The 20252-nt window shown below is 40.5% G+C and overlaps 1 protein-coding gene across 1 annotated transcript in view; it reads left to right on the top strand.

Annotated features, from left to right (window-relative positions):
• Window positions 1–20252, top strand: part of ryr3 (ryanodine receptor 3) — a 139843-nt gene that overhangs the window by 84448 nt on the left and 35143 nt on the right. The window contains exons 40-58 of the mRNA XM_038726240.1: window positions 408–681; window positions 922–1036; window positions 3757–3889; window positions 5564–5667; window positions 6769–6904; window positions 7332–7506; window positions 7963–8065; window positions 10233–10353; window positions 11484–11653; window positions 12891–13111; window positions 14038–14128; window positions 14389–14529; window positions 15117–15280; window positions 15385–15463; window positions 15716–15805; window positions 16285–16427; window positions 17275–17289; window positions 17696–17702; window positions 18450–18509. Of these exons, the coding sequence (XP_038582168.1) occupies window positions 408–681; window positions 922–1036; window positions 3757–3889; window positions 5564–5667; window positions 6769–6904; window positions 7332–7506; window positions 7963–8065; window positions 10233–10353; window positions 11484–11653; window positions 12891–13111; window positions 14038–14128; window positions 14389–14529; window positions 15117–15280; window positions 15385–15463; window positions 15716–15805; window positions 16285–16427; window positions 17275–17289; window positions 17696–17702; window positions 18450–18509 (2342 nt within the window). The remainder of the gene's footprint in view (window positions 1–407; window positions 682–921; window positions 1037–3756; window positions 3890–5563; window positions 5668–6768; window positions 6905–7331; window positions 7507–7962; window positions 8066–10232; window positions 10354–11483; window positions 11654–12890; window positions 13112–14037; window positions 14129–14388; window positions 14530–15116; window positions 15281–15384; window positions 15464–15715; window positions 15806–16284; window positions 16428–17274; window positions 17290–17695; window positions 17703–18449; window positions 18510–20252) is intronic.

Genomic DNA, 20252 nt, shown 5'->3' with positions numbered 1-20252 from the left:
GTAAGCATAGTGGCAAAGAGAACAATTGAGAACAGAATTACTCTGCTGTCTTCTGTTTTCTTTACCCCCTACAAATGTCCAATGAGTTCCAGAGTATAAGAAGTGGCAGAATGATGCAGTTGAATATTTCCTTCTAGAGAATTACTTAATAATGACAATGTTTCTGCTAGATGAGTCTGTTTTGAAGAACAAAAAATAGCTGCCAAATACGTTTATAGGCTCATCATAATTGGAATTGAATCCAGTGGCAGCACAACAGCACTTTCTTTGCTACGTTAGGATCGCACTATTTGTTCAGTGGTGGTCAAATGTGGCGGCACAATTAGCCTTTGATAGAAAAGCTCCACTAACTTTACTACCTCTGCACCATTATTCACTGTGTGGATGTTGAATTCTCACTTCTCCAGCCAACCTGAAGGAGCTGATCTCCCAGACCATAACCAGCTGGGCTCAGGAGTCTCACATCCAGGACCCAGAGCTGGTTAGAGTGATGTTCAGCCTGCTAAGGAGGCAGTATGACGGCATCGGCGAGCTGCTCCGGGCTATGAAGAAATCCTACACCATCAGTGCCGCGTCTGTGCAGGATGCTGTTAACCTGTTGGTATCTCTTGGTCAGATAAGGTCTCTCCTGTCAGTACGCATGGGCAAGGAGGAGGAGAAACTCATGATTGATGGCCTTGGGTAAGAAAATACGTTGCAATAAACGCAGTGACGTCTTTATAACGCAATGTAAATTGTAATGTAAAGATATAATGGTTGATGATAGCTAGGCCTATTACGCATTGTTCGTCAGTGCACATTGTTACTTACAGTACATTTTCATCATCAGGCAGTATTTCCACTGTATTGTATACCGCCTCAAAACTGTAATATATCAATTAGCATAAATTACTTTCACAAACCGCTTTCTTGTGTTCCCAGTGACATCATGAACAACAAGGTTTTCTACCAACATCCCAACCTAATGAGAGTGCTGGGCATGCATGAGACTGTCATGCAGGTCATGGTCAACGTACTGGGAGGAGACAAGTCACAGGTAGGAAGTCGTGACTACTTTCTTTTATTAGTTGTGGTCAACACAACCCAGTGATGTCAAGTTGTTACTGTCATGAAAGTAAATAGTGGACAAACCATCTCAACTCAAGGTCTACTTATAAGCTTAAAATAAAATAAAAATGTCACATTTGTGTATTCAGGGAAGATTCACTGAGAGGAAGCCTTTCCTTGCAGGAATGCACTGATCACAGTTCACACAGTTACACATTTACACCTGGGGTTAAGGGCCTTGCTCAGGGGCACCTCAGTGGTGGTAATGAGGGAGGGGTTGGTCACTTTGAAATCTATTAAAATTCAGATTTTGTAACTGGGACTATTTGATTGAAAAGTCCTCACAGAAGCTAAACTTTTGTATGCTTAATAGGTTGTTTAGTGATCTCAGGAAAACAAATTTAATCCTAAGAAATCAAAGTAAGCCAAGATCAACAACCTAATACCCAGAAAAGCCACAAGGGTAATGGAGAGGGCAGGAGGGCATGAAAGGGGTGAGATGGAGGCCTCTAAAGCCTGTCCATTTTGGGCAGTGCTGACAGAAGCTGGAAGAGATGGTTGTGATTTAATGTCATGGCAAGTGCCAAGTATGAATTGAACCTCAGACAGAAAGACCTCAGGGAGACATTCAGGCCTTCACATCTGACTCTGGCAGTCTGATCATGCAGTCTCAGACATAAATTCCAGACCAGTTTACTGCCACTTGATCTGTGCACTTCACTTACTGTGGCCATATAAAGTGGCAGTACCACAGCTTGTAAATGTATATCAGGTTTGCAGTGTTTACTCATTGATTATCTCAAATGTTGTTTTAGTCATGGCATGATATAATATCAAACCATGATATAGTTGGGTAATAGATTTTTATAGTCACGTCTTTGCCCACAATATGAAGGATAACAAGAAATTTTATAACATATAATCAAGGTGTAAAATAAACACACTACATAATAAAAACTAAGAATAAGTTTGCTATTTTTCAACCAAGACTTTTAATAAAAATGTTATTCCCAGTCATGCACAGCGTTACTACTGAGTAACTTTTCACAAGGCTTAAACACATTTAAAAAGGTAAAATTGCTTTGACTGCTGACTGAACACTTAGGGCGACTAGTCTAATGAGTGTGATTTTCTGTGTAAAGGGCATATTTGCAGAGTAATTTGCTGAAGGTAAGATGATGATTTCCCTCCCGTCTGGTACCTATCCACTCCCCTGCCAGTTTACTTTCATCTCTGGTTTGGACAAAAATGACTTCACTCATAGATTTATGCTCAGACTGAACCTTAGACTGAACCCACACTGGAACTTAGAAAAATGAGAATGACAGAGGTAACGGCATCATATGCAAAAGGACTTGAAGGTCAAATTATTTTCAGTTGTTTTGTTCTGAACAGAAAATACATTTTATTTATTGACTACATTTTAAGCTTTTATCAGAGCCTCTGCATCCTCCAGACATATCAAAATAGATTAAAATCCAACTCCTTTGAGGAAAGGCTAGATATAATCCCCGTCAGGTTGGCTCACACAGTATATATTGGAGAATATTTAAGAGTTTCAGATTAGCAATAAAACCTGATGATCTGAAACTCCAAAAACTATGCTGCTGTCTGTATCAAACAGAAATAGGAGAATCAGGCCTGGGGATATCTGAAGATGATTGGAATGAGATGGAAATCCAGGCTGAGACTACTAACTCCAGGTCCTGGAGAGAGATCTGTTGGAAGAACATACATTTTGTAACTCCAACATTCAAATGTAGTCAAAGTTACCAGGGACAGGATGAATTCTGGAGGCAGTGTGGCAGAAAAAAATGACAGTCTTTTTCATATTTTTGGGGCTTGCCCTTTAATGTTTTCGTATTGGCAAGAGATTGCTGAAGATTGCTTTTATGTCACATTATATCTGGGCAAACTCCCAGACAAACTCATGACTCAGGATTAATATCACTTTAAATACTGTTGGCATCTAGCAAGAAAGCTATCACACGGAAATGGCTGTAGCCAAACCCCTCTAACCAAGGACAACTGGACTGCTACTGTCAACAAAATAAATTACAATATGATCAATATGTAAAATACTGTAAAAAGAATAGACTATATACAGTATAAGTGTCTATGTAACCCGTTACGTTTATACCCAATACATTTTTCCAGTAAAAGTATGTTGCCCATGTCAACATAGGGCTGGGTGATATGGCCAATAATGTTATCATGATAAAAAATTCATATTATTTGATATCAACAATTATTACAATAAATGTAAAATCATTATTTCTTTCCAGTTTAATGGCTGATTTTTTTTTTTCCTGAGTGAAAGTTGAAGAAACCAGATGCTTAATTGTGGTTTTAAACTTTTCTTTATGGTCAGAACATGACACTTGATGCCAAACAGTGGGTCGCTTAAGAAATCTGAGATAAAACATTCTAATTGTGATAAAATCTATATATATCTATATATGCATGAGTAAATTAAGTAAAACGTTTTTTCAGTCCCTTTTTGTCAACAAAATAAATGTAAACAAATAAGTCCTAATTTGTTGGTGATTCAAATTAATTAAATCAAACATTTGTTATATTGTTATTGAGGAAAATTATATTGCGATAATTGTCATTATTGTTTTATTGCCCAGCCATATGTCAACCCTTTATTTTTGCCTTAAAAATGTCATTAAAAATGACGGGTCTGCTTTGACTTGTTGTTCACAGGAGATTGCCTTCCCCAAGATGGTGGCCAGCTGTTGTCGTTTCTTGTGCTACTTCTGTCGCATTAGCCGCCAGAACCAGAAAGCCATGTTTGACCACCTGAGCTACCTGCTGGAGAACAGCAGTGTCGGGCTGGGTAAGTATTGGTTGACTTGATAAAATGAGACTGAGTCTACTCTCCTGTTATCTACTGACAGTTGCCATGCCGCATTTTCAATTACAGTTAATGTATATCATTCTGAGATAGGAAGACGCAGGTTTAAAAATTACAGATATGAAGGATGAGTAGAGGTACTGAAGAAAAAGATGACTCACTGGATAAGAGGGTGAGACAATGTTAGAAGGTATAGTGGAAGAAATAAATATTGAAATAAATAAGTTAAAGGAATTCTTTGAGCTTATGAATTAAAAGTATTTACCATGCTGTAGGAAGTACAAAAATGTCCTTTTGCTTATCGCCCACATTATGCCAGTGTATCAGTTTGAGTGAAAGGGGCAGAGAAGGAGGCAGCTGATAGAGAGAGAAGAATGGCAGAGAGGAATGCAGGAAAATGAGGTACGAGGGTTATTTAGGCATGCAGGGCAGGACTGATGAGTCACTGGGCTCCGGCTGCTGTACACTAAAGCTCCTACGCGTGAAAATGGAGATACTCACATGGTGTGGAGAGAACAGATGAATACAAACACACCAGTTTGTTATTACTAACGTTTGATATTTGCTTACTCATCAGTCACATATGGCATTGTGAAGGTGTTGGTAGACATGCCAAGACGAATTGTCCCAGTTGATAAGTTTGTCTGCATGAATAAATATATCCAACGAAGGTTAAAGTCAAGGGGCAGCTGGACTTGGTTGAAGATACTGGAAGACGTTTCGTCCCTCATCCAAAGGATGAGGATTGGATGAGGGACGAAACGTCTTCCAGTATCTTCAACCAAGTCCAGCTGCCCCTTGACTTTAACCTTTGTTGGATAACTATGACCTGGTGACTGAGAATCTTCATAAACATCATGAATAAATATAAACCAATTATTGACATACTGTTTTAACAGTGTGCACAATTACTTTCTGACTAGGTGCCCAATGGGAATGTGACCTTTTATGTGGGCAGGGAGTGTTCCTACACTCAGTCCTATAAGATTCATTAACTTGAATGTAGGAATATCTGTGCAACATCAAAGTGTTTCTGTGACTGTTGCAAAATAATTATTTAATACGTTGCTTACTAAAAAATGCATTGATTACAATGGTTTGTAGCATTGTAGTAGCTTGTAGACACAGATGTCCATTAAATGTGATGCAGTTCATTTATGAAACTTCCATACATTATTATGTATGAAGTATATTTTTATAATTGTTACTGAAAAGTTTCATTGTTTCCAACTTTAATTAAGTGTCAAATTTTACTAAAGTAATATATTACTTTTAGTAAATGTTCTGCTGAGAATCTGCTGGTTTTGTAACAGCTGGAAATAATATTTTGTTTTCCTTTTAACAAGCAGAATTTCGCTGTACATTGTAATTGCACGTTTGCATAAGTGATAATTTTTTTTATTTATTTATAGTGTTTGAATAATATTCAAACATTATTGTGTGACATTTGTTATAAGAAATCAGTCTTAAAAGGTCAGATATTGACTGATCTCACACTGAAACACTACCTGCTGCTCTGAACTATAAGAGATGGAATATCACAATAGCATATGTAGAAAGACTGCCCCCTGTTGTTTAGTATAGAAAAAATGTGGAGATTGCTGGTAACACTGTGTGTGTGTGTGTGTGTGTGTGTGTGTGTGTGTGTGTGTTTAGCCTCTGAAGCTATGCGGGGCTCCACCCCATTGGATGTTGCAGCATCTTCAGTGATGGACAACAACGGCCTGGCTCTGGCCCTGGAGGAACCTGATCTGGAGAAGGTTTGTTATTTCAGCATAAAAGTGAAAACATGTTTGACTGCAAATAAATGATTGAGGCTGGCTGCTGTAATTACACTATTGTTGATCCTCAAAACATTATATATATATTATTATAACTTGTGAATGCAGTAAAAATATTGCAGCTCAGAATACATTGTAATAAAGCCATAAAGCAGTGTACCTAGGGCTGGGCAATAAAACAATAATGATAATTATCGCAATATAATTTTCAATATCAATATAATAAATGTTCAATATATCAATAAATATTTGGTTTAATTCCTTTGAATCACCAACAAATTAGCACTTAATTTTTCTAATAAAATATTGATTTTGTTGAGGAAAAGGGACTGAAAAAAGATTTACTAATCATATTTGTTAAAAGTTTTTTTTATCATAATAGTTTTGAACTTTCTCCCTCAGATTTGTTAAGTGATCCACTGTTTGGCATCAAGTGTGTGTCCCATTCTGACCATAAAGAAAAGTTTAACCACATATTTAACCATATGGCTTCTTCAATTTTTACTCACGAGCAAAAATCAGCCTTTAAACTTGAAAGAAATAAAGATTTGACATATATCGTGATAATTATTGATATCGAATGATATGAAATGTTTTTTATCGTGAAAACATTTTTGGCCATGAATGTGTTTATTCTGTTTAGTATGAGTAGTTTGATGAATTTTATATAGGGTAAGTGCACTGAAACATTCTCAAGTGCAAAATGATCAGCAAATTCTTTTTCATTATTTATAGCTGAGATTAACTTATTATTAAAACTCCTCGCTGCTGACTTAGGGTGAAAGTAAGCCAGATAGAAATAGAAACCTTATGCCACCCATAAATGAAGTGGGATTTTGTGCCGTGTCAATAAGCTAGCTCAGCAAATGCTTTCAAGCTGTCACTGTTACTGACTCTGACAGTCAAAAAGACAGTGTCCCCAGGAGTCAAACAGAAGTGTGTGTGTGTGTGTGTGTGCGAGGTTTGTCTGGTGTGAGAGATGGGATATCAAAAAAGCAAAACAATGGAAGGGGAATTATTATTACCATGTTGTTGAAATGTGCTATACACATAAACTTGCCTTGCCGTGTGTGTGTGTAGGTGGTGACATACCTGGCAGGCTGCGGTCTTCAGAGTTGTGCCATGCTAGTTGCAAAAGGTTACCCAGACCTTGGCTGGAACCCTATAGAAGGAGAGCGTTACCTGTCCTTCTTGAGATTCGCCGTCTTCTGCAATGGTATATCAACTTTCATACTGAGCTCATGGAGTAAATGATGTAAATGTTGCCCTTTAATGATACTGTGTGGACTGTTCACATGGGGTGTTCTTAAGTTGTCCAAATTTTGTTTATATCATGTTCTTTATGACGGCAGCGATCAACAGCTGTTGTGTTGTTTTGTTGTTCTGGAATTGTTCCTGAGGACACACTGTCTGTGTGAATCCATCTTTGTGAGTGGTCTGTATACACACCTGGTAAGAAGTAGAAATAGAAATGTTAGTCCACCTTCCCTGAATAAAAAAATAAAATAATGCTTTAGGAGAAGCAATAAACCTGACTTCCAGGATTTATGTCCTCTAGCTGACTCTGGCCTGTCCTATTTGGGGATTATTTAAATCATCACCCATAGATGCCTGTTCATTACCCTGCTGTATTTGTAAACCAGGTGAGAGTGTGGAGGAAAATGCCAACGTGGTGGTGAAGCTGCTGATCAGACGTCCAGAGTGTTTCGGCCCCGCCCTGAGGGGAGAGGGAGGTCAAGGTCTGCTGGCCGCCATGAAGGAGGCCATCAAGATCTCTGAGGATCCTGCCCTGGACCTGCCTGCTGGACTTCCTGCTGGGTAATAATCTACACCAGTTTCTTAGATTATTTAGTTCTAGTTAGGGTTGAAAAACTTGCGAATCAGCGTTTACACAGCATGAGACACAAAAAAAAAAAAACACAACTCAAAAAAAAGTGTCTCGAAAACAGTCAAGTGTTAAAGTCTCCCGTTGTCTGTGTCGAGTCTTGTTGGGCCTGTAAGTATTGGTGCCTGCCTGCTCACATAATTATGCAAAGGCTGTAATCAGGCAAAAAGGCAATCATTATGTATAACATAGTGGCCTTTAAGAAGTCATGTATGTAAGAAACATTGTTATAAATATTCACAAAATTGCCCATCTATCACTCCACTGATGCACATTTCCTTCTCAAATTCCCTTGCAGAATCTGAGTGTACGGTTCCCAATTTATTTTCAGTTCTACAGAGGTTTGCACAAAATATGTTGTCACAGTGACAGTGTGATGTGTGTTTCAGGTCTGGTGATGAAGAAGGAGAAATTATTCACATGGGTAACGCCATCATGTCCTTCTACTCAGCTCTCATTGACCTGCTGGGACGCTGTGCTCCAGAGATGCATGTGAGACTCCACATGAGAAATAACCACAGACTGTATATAAAGATGGACACATGACAGCTCCCCAAAAGTAAAGCCTAAACATCTTGATCGCCCCCTGGTGGATTGCTGCAGTATAGGTCATAAACCCTGCCCGCTCCATGTTAGCAGATTGGACATGGTCCAAATGTTAGTACACGATCATTAAATTTTTACCAAAGATGGTCATTAGTCTTAATCTGAGCCCTGCTCAACTTTCAATCAGCCGAGTGTATGGCCGGGACCTCGATATGTATATACAGTGGGTACGGAAAGTATTCAAACCCCTTTAAATTTTTCACTCTTTGTTTCATTGCAGCCATTTTCCAAAAATCTAAAAAGTTCATTTTATTTCACAGTAATGTACACTAAGCACCCCATCTTGACAGAAAAAAACAGAAATTTTGCAAATTTATTAAAAAAGAAAAACTGAAATATCACATGGTCATAAGTATTCAGACCCTTTGCCGTGACACTCATATTTAACTCAGTTGCTGTCTATTTCTTCTGATCATCTTTGAGATGGTTCTACACCTTCATTTGAGTCCAGCTGTGTTTGATTATACTGATTGGACTTGATTAGGAAAGCCACACACCTGTCTATATAAGACCTTACAGCTCACAGTGCATGTCAGAGCAAATGAGAATCATGAGGTCAAAGGAACTGCCTGAAGAGCTCAGAGACAGAATTGTGGCAAGGCACAGATCTGGCCAAGGTTACAAAAAAATTTCTGCTGCACTTAAGGTTCCTAAGAGCACAGTGGCCTCCATAATCCTCAAATGGAAGACGTTTGGGACGACCAGAACCCTTCCTAGAGCTGGCCGTCCGGCCAAACTGAGCTATCGGGGCAGAAGATCCTTGGTGAGAGAGGTAAAGAAGAACCCAAAGGTCACTGTGGCTGAGCTCCAGAGATGCAGTCGGGAGATGGGAGAAAGTTGTAGTAAGTCAACCATCACTGCAGCAATACACCAGTCGGGGCTTTATGGCAGAGTGGCCCGACGGAAGCCTCTCCTCAGTGCAAGACACATGAAAGCCCGCATGGAGTTTGCTAAAAAACGCCTGAAGGACTCCAAGATGGTGATAAATAAGATCCTCTGGTCTGATGAGACCAAGATAGAACTTTTTGGCCTTAATTCTAAGCGGTATGTGTGGAGAAAACCAGGCACTGCTCATCACCTGTCCAATACAGTCTCAACAGTGAAGCATGGTGGTGGCAGCATCATGCTGTGGGGGTGTTTTTCAGCTGCAGGGACAGGACGACTGGTTGCAATCGAGGGAAAGATGAATGCGGCCAAGTACAGGGATATCCTGGACAAAAACCTTTTCCAGAGTGCTCTGGACCTCAGACTGGGCCGAAGGTTTACCTTCCAACAAGACAATGACCCTAAGCACACCGCTAAAATAACGAAGGAGTGGCTTCACAACAACTCCGTGGCTGTTCTTGAATGGCCCAGCCAGAGCCCGGACTTAAACCCAATTGCGCATCTCTGGAGATACCTGAAAATGGCTGTCCACCAACGTTTACCATCCAACCTGACAGAACTGGAGAGGATCTGCAAGGAGGAATGGCAGAGGATACCCAAATCCAGATGTGAAAAACTTGTTGCATCTTTCCCAAAACGACTCATGGCTGTATTAGATCAAAAGGGAGCTTCTACTAAATACTGAGCAAAGGGTCTGAATACTTATGACCATGTGATATTTCAGTTTTTCTTTTTTAATAAATTTGCAAAAAGTCAAGATGGGGTGCTGAGTGTACATTACTGAGAAATAAAATGAACTTTTTTGATTTTTGGAAAATGGCTGCAATGAAACAAAGAGTGAAAAATTTAAAGGGGTCTGAATACTTTCCGTACCCACTGTATATCGATTGCTCCAAATGACGTCACCAGTGCAAGCTGATCTGTATCCAGGATATTTTGGCTTCATTTTTGTACAGTAGGGGGAAGTGGAGACGCCTCGTCCATCTTTAAGTCTATTGTGTATTGTATAATTGTGTTTCTCATACACATTCATCAAATGTTGCTGTCATATGCCTACTAAATGCTTTTTCATCACGCTTACTTTCATGTTAGCAAGATCCTCTACACAATAACAGAGAGCGCTGAATGAAGTAGTGAGTTGAATATTTCCTATTTTTATCTCTCACAGCTCATCAATGCAGGCAAAGGTGAGGCGCTACGTATCCGGGCCATCTTGCGATCGTTGGTTCCCACTACAGACCTGGTGGGCATCATCAGCATCCCCCTTAAAATGCCTGTGGTTAATAAAGGTATGTTGATCTTGGTGGTTGTTGTTTTATTTGTTTGCTACCTAAAGTCTTGCATACAGATGTTAAAAAGCAGCAGATAAACATTAATAAATGAAGGTGAACCACGTGCTGCAACAAAAACAATCAGCGTAAAGCTGAAAATTATTGGAGGAAACTAATAGCAACCAAAAGTGATTCAGAAAAGCAGAAAATGGTCTTTGGAACTGGCCTCACACACAGCACATTTGAACTGTGCATACAAACACAAGCTACAGTATATCAAAATCGATTTTTCTCTGCTGCCAAATCTAACATATCACAAATTTACTACCTAGAAATAAAAAATAAAGAAGGTAATTTTGGTTGGCATGTAGCTATGGGAAATCACGCTGCCAGAAAAAAGCAACTAAAATAATTTCAAAGCTCCACACTTTGAAAATCATTAAGCTCTGCCAGCTGGAGATAGTAGGACCGTGTCATAACAGCCAGGCTTCATTCAGGAGTGGAAATCTGTTTACTTCTCTCTCTGTGTTTCTGCTGTGAACAGTGTGTTTCTAGTACCTTATGCAGTTTGTGCTTCGCTTAAAAATGTTATTGTGTAGGTATAATCTTACAGAAAAAGCTTGTCTCAGCAGGAATCGCACCAGAAAATTAACTTCGTATCCAATTTTCTTTGTGACATTTTCTAATAAGAAAGCAAGCTGTCTTAAATGACTGAACACACAAGGTTTTGCTTTTGTATTACATTTCCACAGCTTATCATCAATGGAATTACTTTTACCTCAAAAGACCCATGATGCTCTTTCCCACTATTTATCTTGTTTGTTTCTACATAATTTGGTCGTAAATTATGTATCATTCGATACTTTAATTAAAGATCAGCTTTTGTTATTTGTTTTTCTTCGTCCCTCTTTTCCCTCCCTTTCCTTTTTATTTAACTTCTCTTCTGCTTCTCCAAAACCCAAAAGATCTTATAGATAATGTCCTTCTAAATCCACTTAATTAGTATTAATACTAGTAGTAGTAATTAGTAGTACTTAATTAGGTATACTAGAAAAAGTCAGATTAAATAGAAAAAAAAGAAATACAATGTTTACAAAGTGTACATTTCGATAACAACGGCACATTAACCTGAAATGTTTAACCTTTAGATGGCACAGTGACAGAGCCCGACATGTCAGCCTGTTTCTGTCCGGACCACAAGGCCCCCATGGTGCTCTTCCTGGATCGAGTCTACGGCATCGAGGACCAGAGCTTCCTTCTCCAGATGTTGGAGGTCGGCTTCCTGCCTGACCTCCAAGCCTCTGCATCTCTGGACACAGTGAGTGAGAGAAAACCCAAATAACTTTCATCATACATCCCCTAGCAAACCTTCACCTTCAAACTCCAAGTTTGTGAATCACTAGGTACCAAAACGTTTGTATGTCTTTCTTAAAAGATTACATTTTAGTCTTTTTAGCCTGTTATTGCACAAAGTAAAAGGACTAGCTGCTAGCAGGTGTATTATATTCATCATCTTCTCTATCTCTGTTCCTATGACATTTCTAACTGAATTTGTGTTTCTGTCACAAGTTTAGTTTGGGTTTCCAGTTTGCTCATTCGATGTGTGAAAAATGCAGATAATTTGAGCAAACATGAACACTGATTCCTCTGCGCTGCAATCAGAACAAAGCCTTGTCATGACGGCCTCCAAGTTGGCAGAAACATTAATGTAATTATTCCTTACAAAAACTGGATTAAACATCTGCTGAGAAGACTGAGAAATGTGATCGGTATTTAAATTGTCATATTTGTCTTGTACTTGGGAATATAACATTTTACCATTTTATCCTCAGTCACAGTTATTTACATAAAAATCAGCTGAATTAGTTTAAAACTGATGACAGTCCATTTCCAATTTCAGCATTAAATTATCTGATTTAACAGGTACCTTTAAATTAAATGTCCCCTAAGGAGTTTTCTGACCACTATAGAACAATGGTTTTATGAATGGGTCCTCGTTTTGTTTGTGTTGTGCATGAGGACACTGGCAGTGCAATTCACAGCCTGCCAATGGTTTAACAGTACTCCATTGATTTTCAAGGTAACGTGCCAAAAAACATAGCAATGTGCCAACCAAGATAGTGAGGAAGAAGTCTCGTAAATGTGAATGTAAACTGCATTTTAATTCATTCAGGAAATGCATTCAACAAGTTTGTTAGACCTCAGGGAGTTTTAGTGAGAAACTTCACAGGGCTCTCTTAGGATGTCCAGAGCTTCTGTTAAAACATTCTCTACCTAACAGGCAGAATGTTATTCATAGAAAGTCATTTTAAAATGAAAGACATGTTTTGAAAGACTTTCTATTCAGTCAGTGCCCTACTATTATAAACTATTCCTGACAACAGGGGAATTTTAGTTTTTTCAGCTCCACTCATTTTGCTTTGTTTCTACCCAGGAACCACATTTTATGCTTCTGCCAGGAGCCTATAGTCACTCCAACTTTCTCTTAATCCTGAAATGGGGACACTACTGTGCCGTACACCCTTCAGATACATGTATTGTTCCCTGTCCCGCAGGAGGTTTTGAGCACCACTGAGACTGCACTGGCCATGAACAGGTACATCGGCTCGGCCCTGCTGCCTCTGCTGACCCGCTGTGCAGCTCTGTTTGCCAGCACAGAGCACTACGCACACCTGATTGACTCCACGCTGCACACTATCTACCGGCTGTCTAAAGGCCGCTCACTCACAAAAGCCCAAAGGGACGCCATCGAGGAGTGTCTGCTGGCTATCTGCAAGTAAGGCCTGTCGAGCTTGGTTCACACTTAGCTGAGAAATGTTTGTGTAAGGCTTTTGTGCAACACATATTGAACAGCCCTCTGTTCTGCTTTAGTGAGTATGTTCACCACAAATCACAAACTGCAGGAAACAATAACATTAAGTTCATTAAGTCAAGTTTTGGCTTTATTACATTTACACAGTGAAAGCAGATAAACTTGTTTGTTTTTTTGGAATTCATATTATTTCTTTTAAATGTGTGTTTATTTTGTCTAATAAATTGGCATGCGTTTTTATAGCACTTGGCACCACTAGACTAAGACTAATACTGCTGTACTATCTGAATAATTATCAGTTTACCTCTACTGGTGCCAATTTTATTATCAGCAACATAATCCTTCAATGACAGCCTACGTGGTATGAAAGCCACAGTAGGCACTGTTGGAGAAACTAGCAAGAGACTGCTAAAAAGTATCCAAACGAAAATAATCCGCACCGCACAATTAGTGCACAGCCAATCGGGGTGCTGGAAGGCGGGTAGACAAACAGTACCGAATTAAATGATTGGTACTATTACAATCCTGCCACAGATAATGGATTTGTTTCAGTTATGTGTCAGAGCATCTGATTTATTGATTGCTGTCGGGATGTAACAAATATAATTAAAAATGAAAAGAAAATTGTCTGCGCTAACTTTAAAGAATGATCGCACTGATAATTAAGGATTTTAACCGCATAATGTTGGCAGCCATTTTGGATGTCTGTGACAGTTTGACCTCAATTGACCCTGACTCATGCAGCTTGGTGCATACGGAACGTGTCTGCTATATATATATATATATATATATATATGTCTACTCCCTGTTTTTTTTGTGATATCTAGGGAGTCTCTTCTCACTGCTACTGTATTCTTATGCTAAGATAATTCAATTCTTATATTTCACAGGCATCTGCGTCCCTCTATGATGCAGCAGCTGCTCAGACGGCTGGTGTTCGACGTTCCCATGCTCTCGGAATACTGCATAATTCCTCTCCGGGTGAGACACTGGACACAGTTTCTTGTCACTACTGTGCTTGATTTATTAGTTAGGAGAGTTGTGGGATAATTATAACAAGCAATCAGAGGCATTCGTATTTCATAACCCATTTAACCTCCTCACTTGCTGTGTGTTTGAACGCCCAGGTAACATTAGGTATTATGTATAAAACCCTATATACTGTACATAGTAAATACAGCATAGTATAATGTATAACTTAAACTCAAATTGTTGTGTTTTCTTGTATCTCTGATCTCTAGCTTCTGACCAACCACTATGAGCAGAACTGGAAGTACTACTGCATGCCTTCTGGTATGGGCAGCTTTGGAATGGCCTCCGAGGAAGAGCTCCTCCTAACAAAGAAACTCTTCTGGGGAATCTTCGACTCCCTTTCTCACAAGGTACTACCAGAAACCATGTTTATAGAATATTCATTAAGATACGTTGACAGCATGTGCACAGACCAAGAAATTATTTAGGATTTTTGGACCCTGTAATAACTCTCTGTATTTTCTTGATCTATTCTTCTTGATCATTTTCTGTCTCTGAGAATAGAACAGGACAAGTGTCGGAGAGAAGACAATATTTTCCTTAAATGCATGTCAGTTGCATAACAAACCATTTAGTAGTCTGTTTGCTCTCATAGTTGTGTTTGCTCTCATGCTGTTTTAAAAAATATTCTGTTTTCAGAAAATCATGAGTGTTGCTGTCATAAGAGAAAAGTCCCTGGTAGTCAGACGTAGTGAAGTGAAAGCTCAATGAAGTGGTTATGAGCAGTGCAGCTGAGGCGAAACCAAAACAGATGAATCATTTATCAGACAGTGACAGGCCATTGCTTGGTGCAGACTTTCATTTCACCTCTTTCCCTGGCTTTTCTCTGCTCAATCTGTCCATTTAATAGCTAAGCAGACATGTCCTCATTGCAGCGAAAATGGTGTGGGGGGGGAGTTTGTAACCATCCTTTCTGCTGTATTTGTCTCTTCTGTAGAAGTATGATGCCGAACTTTTCAAAATGGCAATGTCATGCTTGTGTGCCATTGCTGGAGCCTTGCCTCCAGACTTTGTGGATGCCAGTCCTGGAGCAACACTGGAGAAACAGGCACCAATGGACGCACAGGGCAACTTTGATCCCAAACCCATCAACACTACCAAGTTAGTGGTCTGAAAATGCACTCCTGGAGTGTTTATCTGCTCAATAAGAGGGAAAATTGATTTTGTTATAACAATAATATATAAACATTATCTCCACCTTCTAGTATCTCCCTTCCTGAAAAACTTGAGTACATCGCCAACAAATATGCAGAGCATTCCCATGACAAGTGGTCCTCAGAGAAGGTTAGTTCCTGTCCACGTGGTTTCAATGTTTTCATCCCTCATGCTGACATTTCATTTATGCCATCTCTCATATAAAATAGATGCACATGGAAGGCTCAGTACAAATTGCTGAGAAATACAAATTTTATTTTAATGTTATTTTGCATGGTGTGGTACAGTCACATGCTCACAGTATACTAGTATGTATACTACTAGGTTTAAAAACCTGAAATGCAGAGGTACTAAGTGGCCTACAAAAAACTGTTGTTGCAGGTGTCAGCAGGCTGGAAACATGGAGACAGTGTGGATGAGCAGGCCAAATCCCATCCACTGCTGAAGCCTTACAAAGCGCTGAGTGAGAAGGTACATGCACACTGGTACACACAGAGCTGCTGAGTTTTAGTTGTAAAAAAGAACCTTGCTCGTGGCAAAGCTGTTAAGATGTGAAATAATGGTGTTGGTTGCATTAATGGATCACAAATTTATTTTTGCCAAATTGAAACTTGTCAAAAATAAATATCCGTGGTTTTATTTTCTCTAAGGAAGGCAAGTTTTTTTACTGACAAAGTAAATCAAAATTTGATTGAAAAGGCCATTAATTCACACATTTTTGCATGCCAAACTATTCATTAACATGACACTCCAATAGGAAAATAACCCAGAAATGGTACTTTATTCTCATCATGTTGACTGGCCCTAATACTTCGTTGTAGATGTGTTTGTCTGACTTGTATAAACATTTTTACCTGTGTTGAACTGTCACATCTGGTGGGGACACAGTCCTGCGTAGGATGTTAAGTCAAGAAGTGACTGCCAGATTTTTGTGTGTGTTCAATACGAAGGAGAGAGAAACATACCGCTGGCCAGTGAGGGAGTCATTGAAGAGCATGCTGGCTATGGGCTGGAACATTGAGAGGACCAAGGAGGGAGAAGCCATGTTCCAACAACGAGAGAGCGAAAACAACGAAAGACCTCTGAGTCTCAGGTAATATCCTGATGTATCCCACTTAGTGGGATAATACTGCAAACTCATCACGATTAGACAATAATGCCGTCACAAATGTTTCCTTGTAATTACTATCTCACTAACTGATATAATTCAGAAGACTCTCCTATTTTAAAGTTGTCTTTGTCCTCTGTTTTCCATAGCCTCAGCTTTTATTGTGGTGTTTTTGAACTATCTTTGGCAGAGATGATTTATAATGGGGCCCCATTTAAAAATTAAGTGGGAAGACCACTCCCAGGGAAACAGCAAAAACAATTTTACACAGCAAATAAGCTAATGGCTTGTATCAGTAATGATATCGGCTTGCTTCATTTATCATAGAAATGCTTTTTTTCACATTTCATTAAAGTTATCTTGCAACATAAATACTGAAACGCATGAATGATGTCTTGGAATAAGTAGCTGCTTTAGTTTTAAGGAAGTGCCGTAGACAGCTCCACTTTCAAGTGTTAAAAAGCTATAAATATATGTGTCATGAAGGGCATCATGATGGCATTTTGTTACTTTGAGAGTTTATATTTTTTAACTACAAAGTGACTGGTAATATGTATACTGTGACATAATATGTATACCATGAACAGGCAATGACTTTCAGTTAGCTGAGTGTGATATAACTCTCAAAGGGACAGCAGAGTATGATTGAAACTATAAACTAGAGCAGTAGTTCCCAAACTGGGATCCACGCCCCCCTTAGGGGCGCCCAAAGCTATATCTGTTTTGAGGTTGTCAAAAAAACTTTGATTTGCACATTTTTTTTAAATCGCGATAACACACTAGATAATTTATACAAAGGTCTGTATACATTTTTTTTCCTCACTTAAAATAGTAGGCAGACTACTTAGTAGTAGGGCTGTAATGGTTTTGAAGACCAAAATCGCGACACATAAATCCATGATCTTGTGTCGCAGAAGACACAGAAACGCGACACACCCGCTCATTGGACTGTTGAGCTCTCATTAAGACAGAGCAACTGTGACGGCGGCGGCTGGTGGGGGGTGGGCTCGGTAGCGGTGTAAATTGTAGGCTATTTGTATTAACAGTAGGTTATTGTAGGTCATTTTCCACCTTATAGTTTAGTGTTTATTTACTTGAATCTGCTCCTCTGCTCCTCTCTCCACACTCTCACACACCTAGCCTGCACCTCTGGTCTCTCACGGCAACACACCGGCTTGGTCTGCCTCTTTCTGCCTCTCTCTCCCTGCATGTGTCTCAGCTGACTTTCTCCATCAGCAGTACGTTTCATTAAGTCGCCCTGTTTAATAAATTCACCTGTGATTCAGTTTTCAAGTGTGTCGCATGTGGATCGAAACTGAAACTTAACGTTAGTGAGCGACATCTGCAGTGGTGCATTCATTGTCGCTCTGTCATGTAACATTTCCTTGTTGTGTGTTAACGTAATACCAGATGACCTCTCCCTCACCGTTTCTCTGCAAAATGCTAAAGTGGTTTACTAAATATACTTTGGCAGGTGCAACTATACCTGTCCGGCCCGGCCAAGTACAGTATATGTTGAAAGCACTTAAGTTAGCGCGAGCTGTAGGCCTATATTTTGTAAATATTACACCTTATAACCCCCTTTTCTTGGTATTAAACAATACCAAGAAACAAAACACCAGGAGACTGTTGGTGAAGGCCAACCAAGAGCTGGCATTGATTTACACAGAGCCATGGAGGTGTCATTTGACTCAATTTGTTCGCTATTAGTAAGTAATTACATAATATTTTTCTGTTTGCGTGTTTTGTCAGCTGTTGGGGGGGCTCAGCTTTTCTTAGATAAAAGTAGGGGGGGGCACCAAGGAAAAAAGGTTGGGAACCACTGAACTAAAGCATATTCCAGGAAAGAGCTACCCAAATGTTTGAAACTGCAAATGTAAAAGCTTTGAGATAGATAGCAGTCGTCAGATGTATTGTGTCAGTCAGCGAAAGGTAGTGAAGTATTTGCCGATTTAAAGGGAATAACTGCAAATATGGTCTTGTATTTGTCTCTTTTTGACTTTGTAGGTTAATGGATTCAGTCCTCCAATGGACTTGCACAATGTCACCTTGTCTAGAGAGTTACAGGTTGGTTTTTATTTGAATGACTTTTTATAATTGTCGTTATAATCATGATATACTAACTGTAGAATGAGTTATTACATATGCACTGCAAACTGGGAATTGTCTTTATAACACAAAAGCACGGTAGCACTTTATAATAACTACACACTATAAAGCATTAGTTAGCATTAGTAAATAATAACTACACACTATAAAGCATTAGTTAGCATTAGTAAATAAGGAATTCATCATTTATAAAGCATTGTTCTTACGTTAATATACATTAGTAAGTCATTTATAAACATAGTTATACATGTTGTATTCTTTATTAATAAGCTCATCTATAATATGCTTAATAATTGTATTTTCTTACTTCGGTTCGGCATCGAGATGTCGTCCTCGCCCACCTTCAGCGTTTGGGGCTGCAGCTCAACTCAAAGAAGAGCGTGCTGACGCCTGCCCAACGGACTACGTTCCTAGGGGTGGTGTGGGACTCAACGACGATGCAGGCCCACCTGTCTCCCGCACGCGTCGAGTCCATTTTGTACTCAGTGACCAGAGTTCAGTTAGGCCGCGCCATCACTGTAAAACACTTTCAGAGGGTGTTGGGTCTCCTGGTAGCCTCCTGTCCCAAGGTCCCGTGTTGGGAGTGATCTATCGCCGAACAATTATTTCGACAGACTCACAGGATGGGGCGTGGTCATGGACGGCCGCTTTGCGAGAGGCTCCTGGCAGGAGCATCATTTCTCCTGGCACATAAATTGCCTGGAAATGTTGGTGGTATTCAGAGCTCTGAGGAGTTTTCTGCCCGCTCTCCGCGGTTGCCACGTCCCTGTCAGAACCGACAATACGGCAGTGGTGGCCTATTTGAATCACCAGGGGGTCTGCGCTTGCGCCCGTTATGCAAACTGGCACATCAGATCCTCCTGTGGTCCCAGCAGAGACTGCTGTCCCTCAGAGCGATGTACGTCCCTGGGACTCAGAATCAGGGAGCAGACCTGCTGTCGAGACAGGGGCTGAGGCCGGAATGGAGGAATGGAGACTCCACCCCGAGGTGGTGGAGTTATTATGCGAAAAGTTTGGCCCCATAGACGTGGACTTGTTTGCGTCTCGAGGGACTACGCAGTGTCCCCTGTGGTTCTCCCTCTCGCCATGGATGCCATGGTGCAGACGTGGCTGAGGCTGCGTCTGTATGCTCTTCCCCCAGTTGCTCTGCCCCCGGGGGTTCTGGAGGGGGTCCGTCAGGACGGTGTCAGCCTACTGTCAGTAGCCCCGTGTCTGGCCGGCCCGAGTGTGGTTCAAGGACATAATATCGCTCCTAGAGGGCCCGCCCTGGCACCTGCTGTCCCAGGGGGAGGACCGGCCCTTTCACCCGTGCCCCGTCCTGTGGCAGCTATGGGTCTGGCCCCTGAGGGGGGCGCAGTTCCTAGAGGCGGGCCTGACGACAGGAGCAGTTGATACGCTGCTCAGCTCCAGAGCCCCGTCCACGAGAGGGATGTACGGCCTGAAGTGGAATGTGTTAAAATGCCACCTGGTGTACAGAATGGGCGGTGTAATTATGATAATGGAGTTCTCCAGCACCGTTTCTCCGCGGGCCTCTCCCCGTCCAGCCTCAAAGTATATTTTGGCTGCCATTGCAGCATTTCACGCCCCTCTGAGTGATGGGCCCTTGGGGAGGCTTCCACTGGTCGTGCGCTTCCTCCGTGGAGCCCGGAGGATGAGACCTGTGACTCGTTCCAGGGTTCCCACCTGGGACCTGGCAGTGGT

This window comes from Micropterus salmoides, unplaced genomic scaffold (assembly GCF_014851395.1).
Source record: "Micropterus salmoides isolate LMB-PRFRI ecotype aquatic unplaced genomic scaffold, ASM1485139v1 Ms_hic_scaffold_18, whole genome shotgun sequence".
Classification (NCBI taxonomy): Eukaryota; Metazoa; Chordata; class Actinopteri; order Centrarchiformes; family Centrarchidae; genus Micropterus; species Micropterus salmoides.
This window is presented reverse-complemented; position numbering and strand designations above follow the sequence as displayed.